The sequence below is a fragment of the Suncus etruscus genome, chromosome 20 (genome assembly GCF_024139225.1).
Source record: "Suncus etruscus isolate mSunEtr1 chromosome 20, mSunEtr1.pri.cur, whole genome shotgun sequence".
In the NCBI taxonomy this organism is placed as follows: Eukaryota; Metazoa; Chordata; class Mammalia; order Eulipotyphla; family Soricidae; genus Suncus; species Suncus etruscus.
Window position 1 is genome coordinate 20,815,915 of NC_064867.1, and position 12,041 is coordinate 20,827,955.

Here is a 12,041-nt window from a genome sequence, read left to right on the forward strand (position 1 = left end):
CTGGGGTTCCTGGTGGGTTCATCAATATCTGTTCTCCAATGCAAGCATTAGTTATTCGCCATTTGAAAGCCTGAACTCAAAAGACACAGGTGGTGCAGGAAAAGCAGTTTTATTCAGGAGCTAGCAATCTAAGAAGATGATGAATTTATTGCACAAAATATGAACTTATTGTACCAAAAATCTCAGGTTTAGGGTGATGTTTAGGGTGTTAATAATGAAAATAAAAGGGAGTAATAGAACAATAGGTAATAAGGAGGAGACCAGTTATATGATAATCTAGTTGGCAAGAGTGTTCTGCCTTTGGTAAGGGCTTTGACATAAGTATTTCTTCGTTTGGAGACCTGTATTGTTATACAGGTCTTCAAGAATATCCAGATAGCCTGGTGATAGTTCTCTTTTCATTTACCTGTGATTGACTCTTTTGTTAACATTGACAGATGCATGAAAACATTCCTTTGTATTAAGAAATAGACAGTGTCAAAACTAAAGACAACAAGTCTGTAAATCAGTCTGCTCATTTACATATACTGTATACTTCTATGTTCTCTCTATGATTTTTTTTTTGGCCACACCAGCTGTGCACAGGGCTAATTCCTAGATCTGTGTTCAGGAAATCAAGCTGAATAATGCCCCCCTACCCCCCACAAGCTCAGGAGAATATATGGGATGTTAGTGCTAGATCCTGGGTCAGCTACATGCAAGATAAATGTCCTACCTGCTGTGCAATCATTGGACTCCCTGTTATTGATCTTTCCTTAAAAGAATCAGAGAGACATGGTGCCGGCGAGGTGGTGCTAGAGGTAAGGTGTCTGCCTTGCAAGCGCTAGCCAAGGAAGGACCATGGTTCGAACCCCCAGCGTTCCATATGGTCCCCCCAAACCAGGGGCAATTTCTGAGCGCTTAGCCAGGAGTAACCCTTGAGCATCAAATGGGTGTGGCCCGAAAAACAACAAACAAACAAACAAAAAAAGAATCAGAGGGCCCGGAGAGATAGCACAGTGGTGTTTGCCTTGCAAGCAGCCGATCCCGGACCAAAGGTGGTTGGTTCGAATCCCGGTGTCCCATATGGTCCCCTGTGCCTGCCAGGAGCTATTTCTGAGCAGACAGCCAGGAGTAACCCCTGAGCAACGCCGGGTGTGGCCCAAAAACCAAAAAAAAAAAAAAAAAAAAGAATCAGAGAGACCATCCTGTGTTTTTCTTTCTCTTTTTTGGCTTATTTCACTCAGTGCAGAAATATCTCAGTTATCTGTGGTATATAGAATAATTAGATAGGGAAATATAATGTAGTAAAAGGAGGGGTGCCTAGATCACCAGTAACCCCAGAGTTTAGGGAGGAGAAGGACAAAGAAAGAATGTAATCAAGATGTCTGGGGAGAAGATGAAAAAGGGAAACAATGTTGGAACAGTAGTTGAGGCTTTAGTTATACTGGTTGGTGATGTGGGAGAGTGGTATAGTCAAGGAACAGATGCAAGAGCATTGTAAACATAAAAGCTGCAACCACATAACTTTGTAATGTTGCCTGTTAAGGTGGCAGGTATGTGGTAGGGGAGGGTGGTGGGTGGGAGGAGAATGAAGTATGGGAACACTGGTGATGGGATTGGTATTGAAATTTTATATGCCTAAAGCTCTATCATCAATATCTTTGTAAATCATGGTTCTTTAATTTAAACAAGCAAACAAAAGACATAAATAATGGATCAAATTAGGCAGGTATGGAGGTGGAGAGCTAATATGGGGTTAAGGCACTTGATTTGATTGCAACCATCCTGGTTTTTTCCCCAGCACAACCAGATGTGTCCTCCCTGAAAAATAAACGAATTGTTGATGTTTGTACATGCAAGACACATATCTGTTCATATGTGCATATGTGTGAATGAATTTACTGGAAGACAAAATACTTTTTTTTTTTTTTTGGTTTTTGGGTCACACCCAATGACGCTCAGGGGTTACTCCTGGCTATGCACTCAGAAGTCGCTCCTGGCTTGGGGGACCATATGGGACGCCGGGGGATCGAACCGCGGTCCGTCCTAGGCTAGTGCAGGCAAAGCAGGCACCTTACCTTTAGCGCCACCGCCCGGCCCCCAAAATACTTTATTTTGCATAGGTTAGTGAATATGTGAACATGTGTGGAGATGTTACTTACAGCTATCAGTGTTCTGACATGCATGGCTATGGCTTCTCAATTCTCCCAGATATGTAATTGAAATATTTTTAGATCGCAAAACTAATCTTCACAATTTAAAATATATAATTTTTAAATTCTGAATTATTCTCTGTTGGGGCTGTTATTTTATTTATTTATTTATTTATTTATTTATTTATTTATTTATTTATTTATTTATTTATTCATTCCTGGGGCCACACCTGACAGTGCTCAGGCGTTCACTCCTGGAGGGGGTTGAGAAATTTTATGAGATGCTGGAGATCAAGCCCAGGATGGCTACTTTGTTTTTTGGTCACACCCTGCAGTGCTCAGGGGTTACTCCTAGCTCTACACTCAGAAATTGCTCCTGGCAGGCTCAGGGGACCGTATGGGATGCCGGGATTGACCTTCTGCATGCAAGACCAACACCCTACCCCCATGCTATCTCTCCGACCCCGGTTGGCTACTTCTAAGGCAAGCACCATACCCACTGTACTATTATCTGGACTCTGCTTTTTTTTTTTTTTCCCCCAAAAGAGCCACCTCCCTGAGAGGTCCTGGGTCCCCGAAAGTGAGAATCTTGATCTAGTGGTATGTGCTGATGTGTTGGTGGTTGGGGAGATGGTTGTGCTAAGGGGACCTTGTAGTGCCAGGGAATTTTACTCACATACTAGGCATGTGATTTTCACAGGAATCATCTCAGTCTTGGAGCTGGTTTTTGGATTTTGTTTTTTGGCTACACCTGGCTGCATGCAGGATTGTTTACTGTCCTGCTCAGGAATCTCTCTTGGCAGGCTTCAGCCCATATATATTGTGTGTCAGGGATCAGGGATTGAAATAGGGTCAGTCACTTGGAAGGAAAGCTCTGGACTACTTAACACTTTGGTTCTCTGATTTTTAGACTTCGGTTTCATTTGTTTACATTGTCATGCTAAATCTGACTTTGAGTTATTATGACTTTTTTTTTTTTGTTTGTTTGTTTTGGGGCCACACCTACTGGCACTCAGGGATTATTCCTGGCTCTGCATTCAGAAATTGCTCCTGGAAGGCTTGGGGAACCATATGAGATGCCGGGGATCCAACCCGGGTCCATCCTGGGTCAGCAGCATACAAGGCAATGCCCTACGCTGTGCTATCACTCTGGCATCTGTTCTGACTTTTGTACCTACATTTTCTTTTTTTAATTCATAGAAAGTAAATGAAGAAATAAGAGATAGATTACTTTAGTTTCATCTTTGGTTTCTCCACAGAGTGTCACTCTTCTCCAGAAAATTATTCAGCTTGATATTACTATAGTAAAGGAAATACTTTTAAAAAGCAAATGGGATTTAAGAATTTAATGTTCATTGTTTTCAGTCTTGGCAAACAATAGAGAATTTATTAATTTTAATGTTATTAAATAATAGTGTTGTAATTTTACAGCTCTCAAAAGAGCTCTTACTCATTTAATCACAATGATGAAAACATGAAATTATATTACAGAAAATAAAACCACCCATAATGCTGTCAACCTAATTCAACCATTATTATCTTTTTAATGCATTTCTGTCTAGTGTGACTTTCTGTATGGGTTTTTGCATGTTTTAATAGAGTGAAATTTTATTTTATTTTTTTCACTTAATATAAGCTAATTTTATGCTGCTGTATATTCTTAAGAACAAACACTTAAGATGCATGGTGTGCATTATTGCTAATGTGAAAAATTAGTTATTTTCTATGCTGCAACATTTTTTTTCCCATTCCCAGCAATTCTCAGAATTTACTCTTGGCTCTATTCTCAGGTATCACTCCTGGCTTGCTTGGAGGACTATATGGGATGTTAGGGATGAAACCTGGGTTGATTATGTGCAAGGCAAACACCCTACATGCTGTATCATCTCACTATTTCCTGCTTTTTAATTTTTATTGTCAGATTATTTTCAAAAGGATTATAACAATTTCCACTAACAAACCACAAGTATTTTTGCATTATTTTTTCCTTATCTATATGTTTATATGTGTGTACACATATATAACTTATTTATATATGGCTTTATTATCACATTAACTGTTAACAATTTTAAAGGTGACACTTTGTATTTTCTATTATTATTTTTGGTTTGGGTCACATCCAGGAATGATCTGGACTTATTCTTTTGTTTTTTGGTTTTTGGGCCACACCTGGCAGTGCTCATGGGTTACTCCTGGCTGTCTGCTCAGAAATAGCTCCTGGCAGGCACGGGGGACCATATGGGACACCGGGATTCAAACCAACCACCTTAGGTCATGGATCGGCTGCTTGCAAGGCAAACACCGCTGTGCTATCTCTCTGGGCCCTGAACTTATTCTAACTGTTCACGGATCAATTTTGGCAGTGTTCTAGGGGGACTATACATAGTATTGGATATTGAACCAGGCTGATTCACATGCAAGGCAAACATGTTAACCCTCTTGTACTACCTCTATGACTCATTACTTTCTAATTTTTGTTGTTGTTGTTAGTTTTTGGGTCACACTGGCAGCACGCAGGGGTTACTCCTGGCTCTGTGCTCAGATATTGCTCCTGGCAGACTCAGGGGACTATAAGGGATGCCTGAGATCGAATTTGGGTCTGTCCTGGACCATTAGCGTGCAAGGCAAATGCCCTACACTTGCTATTGCTCTGGTCTCTCTCTAAATTTTTGTTGTTGCTGTTTTGGGTGTCACACCCGGCGGCGCTCAGGGGTTCCTCCTGGCTCTATGCTCAGAAATCACTCCTGGCAGGCTCAGGATACCATATGCGATGCCGGGATTTAAACCACCGTCCATATGCATGCAAGGCAAACACCCTACCTCCATGCTATCTCTCTGGTCCCCCACTTAATTTTCAAAATTTTATTTTTATTTGGTTTTGGGGCCACATCAAGCTATTAACAGGGGAACCATGTATGCTGGAGATTAAACTCAGGCCTCTTAAACAAAGTATGCTCCTACCCTTTGAAAGATTTTGCGAGCTCTTTTATTCTTTTGTTGATTTTTTTTTCACTACAAAGTCTTACAATTTTTCTAAATATTTGTTCCTTAGATGAAAGTTATCTGTTTATTCTTCTTGGTTATTTGCTGCCCCTCCTCCCTTCTATTCTTCCTTTTTTCTTGTTTTTTTTTTATCCCCTTCCCTCCCTCCTTCCCTTCCTTCCTTCCTTCCTTCCTTCCTTCCTTCCTTCCTTCCTTCCTTCCTTCCTTCCTTCCTTCCTTCCTTCCTTCCTTCCTTCCTTCCTTCCTTCCTTCCTTCCTTCCTTCCTTCCTTCCTTCCTTCCTTCCCTCCCTCCCTCCCTTCTTCCTCCCTCCCTCCTTCCTCCCTCCCTCTGTGACCATATAGTAATGGGAATAGATCATGTACTGAGAATAGAACATAACCATATTTTTTATGTGTTCAACCCATTGAGCTTTTCTGTCTCTAACACTTCTAACAATTTAGTTGCTTAATAAAAATAAATGGAATATACTTATATTTGAATCAAACTTTTCAGTCAGAATACCAGAGACAATTAAAAATACTTTTCATTTTACAGGAAAAAGGGGGCTAAAATCGTATCCAAGAGAGTTGACGATTTCAAAGAAAAGTTTCAGCATAAACTTGGAAGAGTTTTAGACCCGTAAGTTTATGGGTCAAATTGATAGTGGCTTTGGATCAGATGTTAAAAATGGACTCATGAAAATGTTGGTGTGTGTTCTAATGTATTTCATCTATGAAATAAAACAAAGTGATGAATCTTTTGTATAATTCAGGAAACGCATCATTTTTTTTAAATTTGCTACTTAAATGTGCTGCATCCTTCCTCTAAGAAGACATTTGAGGAAAGGGGAGAGGGTGGTCAAGAACATTTTTGTGTCAATATTTATCTCTGGAATCCCAGAAAATGAGTTTGTGTCCCCCTTTCTCTAAATACTACTCTATATATACTTCCAGAATTCTGCTTTGAATTCATTCTGTTTTAACTATTTTATTTATATTTTTAATTTTTTGACTATCACAGCAAAATTAGGGCCAACTATGATCTAGGGTTCAGTAGGGCTACATCTGGATAGGTACAAGTCGTGGGGGTGAGGCTAACAGTTCTAGGGACGAAATTAAAGTCCTCTTGCACACACACTTTTCTACTGGAGCCACATCCCTGTTATTTCTTTTGAATCCAGTGAAAGGCTTTCACCATTGTTAATGTATGTGGGAAATTAGATAAATAACATCTTGAAGAATGTTTGAATTTCATTGTTTATAGGAGAAAAATATAATCCATTGAAAACACACAGAAATCATACTTTATTTTTTTTAAACTTTATTGATTGGTTGGTTGGTTGCATGGTATTTGGGTCACAGCTGGCAGTGCTCAGGGGTTACTCTTGGCTTTGCACTCAGAAATCACCTCTGGCAGGTTGGGGGATCATATGGGATTCCAAGGATCAAATCCATGTCCATCCTGGGTTGGCCGCATGCAAGGCTAACGCCCTACTATCTCTCCAGCCCCAGAAGTCATACTTTAGATTTCAGGAGGCCATGTGATATATTTTTGTGTTTGGAGTGACACCTAGTAGTACTTGAGGTTCTCTACTAGCTCAGTGCTTGGGGTCTCTTATGGAAGTTGTTAGGGGAATATTGCATTGCATGTAATAGACCTTTGAACTAAATATTTTTAACTTTATTATTATTATTATTTTTAACTTTAAATAGCATTGCAGAGACAATGAAGGTTTCTCCAGACCACACTTTTGGAGCGTGCGTCCATCCTGAAGATTATGGTAAATATATAATAGAAATACAATACAGGAATTATTTTCACCCTCAAAAAAAAACAATAAAATTCAATAAAATTCACCATCTCCTCTGAAAGTTTAATTTTAAGATTTAAATATATCACATTAACACTAGTGAATAAAAATTGTAGCACATCAAAGAAAAAATTTTATATTATAATATTTGAAATAAGTACAATTTAAAGTGTTTGTAGTGAATACTTAAGTGTAATTAAGCCTTGCATTCATGTAGAAAATAGGGGCCAAAGAGATAGCACACAGCAGTAGGGCTTTTGCCTTGCATGCTGCCAACCTAGGATTGACCTGGGTTTGATCCCTGGCATCCCTTATGGTCCCCTGACCTGCCAGGACCGATTTCTGAGCACAGAGACAGAAGTAACCCCTTGAGCGCTACCGAGTGTGACCCAAAAACAAAACAAAACAACAACAAAATAAACATGGCCTGTATTTGTATTGAACAAATCAAAATGGAATGACTTTTTAATTTTTATTTTATTAATTATTTTTGGCTTTTTTTTTTTTTTTTTTTTTTTTTTTTTGGTTTTTAGGCCACACCCGGCGATGCTCAGGGGTTACTCAGAAATAGCTCCTGGCAGGCACGGGGGACCCTATGGGACACTGGGATTCGAACCAACCACCTTTGGTCCTGGATCGGCTGCTTGCAAGGCAAACACCGCTGTGCTATCTCTCTGGGCCCTATTTTTGGCTTTTTGAGGCACAACTGGTGGTGCTCAAGGGATATTCCTATCGCTGTGCTCAGGAATTACCTTTGGCAGTGACTTTTGAAAGATCTTATGAGGTAAAAGGATCTAACCAGGGCCAGTTGAATGCATGACAAGCACTTTACCTCCTGTGCTATCTCCAACTCATGAAGAGTTTTTCAGTGAATTAATATTGTACAAGGTCCTTAATATTCAAACATGGCCTAAAAGTATTGATATTTCACTGAAACTTGACTAAGGCCTTCAGAACTAGAACCCTCAGTTTATAACATTGCCATATGAATTGTTTTCAGTTTGAAAAAGCAGTGTACTTGACAAACACATGATTCACTACTATTATGTCTCCATACCCACAATCAGTCAGTTCAGAACAAAAAGGAGAAATTATCCCTAACACAATCTAAACTGTAGATATCCAAGGGGGAGACTTGCTTAACTCATTATGGTAATTTCTTCTTTCTTGTGGGGTAGGTTTTAGCTAGTAGTAGATATTCTTATTGTTGATTGCATCCTTGTATCTGGCAACAGGATACTGTTCATCAGTAATTATGGATTTATAAGTATAAAACATGTTTATAATTTGACTGATAAATTTACTGACATTGATCTAAATGTTATCTTCATAAATTAAATGATAAGTTTGTATTAGAAATTATGAAGTCAGGGTATTAACATTAACATATATTAAAAGTGTTGAAGTAAATTTATTCATATATATATTTGGGTTTTGGGTCACACCTGGCGGTGTTCAGGGGTTACTCATGGCTCTGAGCTCAGAAATTGCTTCTGGCAGGTTTGGGGGACCATATGGGATGCTGGGATTTGAGCCAATGTCCTTTTGCATGCAAGGCAAATGTACTATCTCCATGCTATCTCTCTGGCCTCAAAAGGGGTTTCTTTTATAGAGGTAATCATCCAAAAGATTGTATATGGGGGAATATTGTGGAGAAGGAAGAGAGGCCGTTCTTAATGGTCATCCTAAACCATATTAATTCCCTCTCTCAGAGGCTGTATGTTGCCTGCTCTAGGATGATCTCAATGCTAGCTGATTCCCATTTCAGAGTGTCTCATTTTACCCCCACCTCTGTTTTGGCATTCAGGTTTACTTCTGGCTCTGTTCTCAGGAACCACTCCTGGCAAATTTGGGGGACTATATGGAATGTAGGAAACCCAACCTGGGTTGACCACATGCAAGACAAATGTTCTACTCACTGTATTTTTTCCTCTGGCCCCCAGATGACTTTTTTTCCCCCTTCTTCAACAGGAGTTGGTGATATTCTCCATAACAGACTCCCTGGTGAATATCTTCAAGGCAAGGATAGAGAGCGAGCTCTGATTGCAGCAGTTCGACATCGCTTTAAGAACTTTAACTACCAAAACTTTGACACTTTGCTGGCAGCCTTTAGATACTATGATAAGGTCAGTAGTAATACAGAGTGGGTTTGTGTAGATCAAGGTCAGCAAAATAAGGCCTGTGAATGTAATTCATTACTTTTTCTTGGTTATTAGTTTTACATGCATTCTTGTTTTATTGCTGCTTTTGTACAGCCAATGCATGGTAGTAGAGTGGAGACTCGTATATTTACTAAAAACCAAACAAAAACAAACAAAAACCCCTGAAATATGTACTCATTGACCTTTGACAAATCTTTGATTCTGATTGTTGGAAATATCAATGATTATCAAAATGAAGTTCTTGTACCACCTTCATTATCTTTATTATTAGAAATGTACATTAAAGGCTCACCCCAGGTCTGCTGAACTCTGGGTTGGGCACAGTAATTTTCTTAATGTTCTTTTTTTTTTTTTTGAATTACAATTGATAGTTATACTTAAGATACATAGTGACAGTGAATTAGGGCCATTCCCACTACCAGTGTTGACCTCCCTCCATCACTGTTCCCAGCATGCATCTCATACCTCCACCCTTAGCCCCCTAGACTGCTAGTGTAACAGGTCCCTTTTGTGTATAGCTTGTTGTTGTTTAGGTCTCTTGATTTCATTGTCGTTGAGTAATTTTATTTTATTTATTTTTGTTTTTTTGGGTCACACCTGGCAGGGCTCAGGAATTACTCCTGGCTCTACACTCAGAAATTGCTCCTGGCAGGCCTGGGGACCATATGGGATGCCGGGATTTGAACCACAGACCTTCTGCATGCAAGGCAAATGCCTTACCTCCATGCTATCTCTCCGGCCCCAGTAATTTTGTTTTTTAAGTTATGTCATTCTGATGCATATTCAAGTTTGAAAATCACTGTGTGTGTCTGTGTTAATTGTATCACAACCCACATTGATCAGCAAAAATACTCTTGCATCTATTTTTTAGAGTTCACTACTGACAGTGCTATGTAGTGACCTATGTAATATTGGGCAAGTTACTTAACCCTAAATCTCTCCAGCCTCCAGGGAATCACTTGCAGTATATTACTAAACTGTAATATGCTGGAAGCAAGGAAAAGAGCCAGCATGTGCATTCCTGGGAAGAACTCCTGGGATATAGACAGTTTGCATATGCTATATACTGGTACTATCAGTCTAGGATAAGTCAAGCTTCAGACACTTTAGACATTGAACTAGGAAGGTAGTTCAAAGTGTCCACCTGGAACTGGAACATATACCTTACTAGGAGAAACAGGTTTAATCCCCAACATCAATGATCCCTATGGTCTTGATCCCTATAGTCTCCAGGAGTAGCCCCGAAGCACCACTGTGAGAATGAACCTAAAACAAATGATGTTCCTTTTGGAAGGAAGAGTATATGTATATATATAAATATATTTTTAGAAAGTAAGATAATATAAATTTAGACTACTCTGATGTTATCATTTGGTTAAGACATATCTAGGGGTACATAAATAACAATATTTTGCCCTTTATTTTAAAACTATTTTAAATTAATTATAGGCAAAAAATTACCTTCTTATCTAGGAGAACTATCAGAAATATTGTTTTGTCTTGATTTTGGGCCACATCCCAAAACATCCCTGGCTCTGTGCTCAGAAATCACTCCTACTCCTGGCAGGCTCAGGGGAACGTATGGGATACCAGAAATCTAACCTGGGTCTGCTGTGTGCAAGGCAACTGCCTTGCCTGCTGTCTGCTGTACTGTTGCTTCGACTCCAACCAGGCATATTCTTTCCCCCTCCCGTGTGTGTGTGTGTGTGTGTGTGTGTGTGTGTGTGTGTGTGTGTGACAAATATTCATTTTATTGTTTTATTTTAAAAATAAAATTTAAAATTTTGGAGAAAATGCATTACATAGTTGACATAATTGATCATAATAGTTTTGTTTTTAGATAAGTGAAAGCAGTTATTAAAAAAATAGAAAGAGCAATAGTACAGTGCTAGGGCATTTGCCTTGCATGCAGCTGACCCTGGATGGGCTAGGGTTTGATTCCCTGCATCCCATATGGTTCTCCCAAGCCAGCCAGGAGTGATTTCTGAGTGCAGAGCCAGGAGTAACCCCTGAGTACCATAAGTGTGGCCCCAAACAAACAAACAAAAACCAAAAAGGCAGACAGGAAATTACTGATAATTATATAATGCAGATATACCTTTTAGATAGTTAACTTTTAATATGCACATAGTATAGTGTTCTTGAGGAGTTTTTTAAATTTGAGATAATAATAAGATATTGGTCTTCTTAGAAGTACAACTGTAGGGGCCGGAGAGATAGCATAGAGGTAAGGCGTTAGCCTTTCATGCAGAAGGTCATCGGTTCAAATCCCGGCATCCCATATGGTCCCCTGAGCCTGCCAGGAGTGATTTCTGAGCGTGGAGCCAGGAGAAACCCCTGAGCACTGCCGGGTGTGACCCAAAAAAAAACCCAAAAAAACAAAACAAAACAAAACAAAACAAAAAAAAAAAAAAAAAAAAAGAAGTACAACTGTAGTAGAATTGTTTTATGGCTACACCCAGTAGTGTTCAGGACTTGCTAACTCTGCTCTTAGGTGCTGGGCTTAGTTACATGCAAGGTAAGCACCATACCAATTGTACTATCCTCTGGTTCTTATAGTATATACATTTTTATGATTTAATTTTTATATTGTTGGATGCCTAGGCTTAATTTTAAGGGAAAGCAAAACAACAGATCAAGACCAAATAAACTATGATATTTTTGGCCACACCCTGCAGTCCTCAGAAGTTATTTCATGGCTCTGTACTCAGGAATCACTCCTGGCAGTCTTGGGGAACCATGTGGGATGCTGGGGATTGAAACTGGGTAAGCCATGTGGAAGGCAAACACCCTACCTGCTGTACTATTGCTCTGGCCCCCTAACCTATGATTCTTTAAATTATCTTATTGGATTATAAGATTATGTTTTAAATGATTTATTTATTTATTACCACACTTGGCTGTGCTAAGCACAGCTCTTAGGAGTCAGCCATTCCAGTGGTGCTTAGGG

The 12,041-nt window shown here is 39.3% G+C and overlaps 1 protein-coding gene across 1 annotated transcript in view; it reads left to right on the forward strand.

Annotated features, from left to right (window-relative positions):
• Window positions 1-12,041, forward strand: part of EFHB (EF-hand domain family member B) — a 45,439-nt gene that overhangs the window by 16,817 nt on the left and 16,581 nt on the right. Inside the window, exons 7-9 of the mRNA XM_049766480.1 lie at window positions 5,675-5,758; window positions 6,832-6,899; window positions 8,901-9,055. Of these exons, the coding sequence (XP_049622437.1) occupies window positions 5,675-5,758; window positions 6,832-6,899; window positions 8,901-9,055 (307 nt within the window). The remainder of the gene's footprint in view (window positions 1-5,674; window positions 5,759-6,831; window positions 6,900-8,900; window positions 9,056-12,041) is intronic.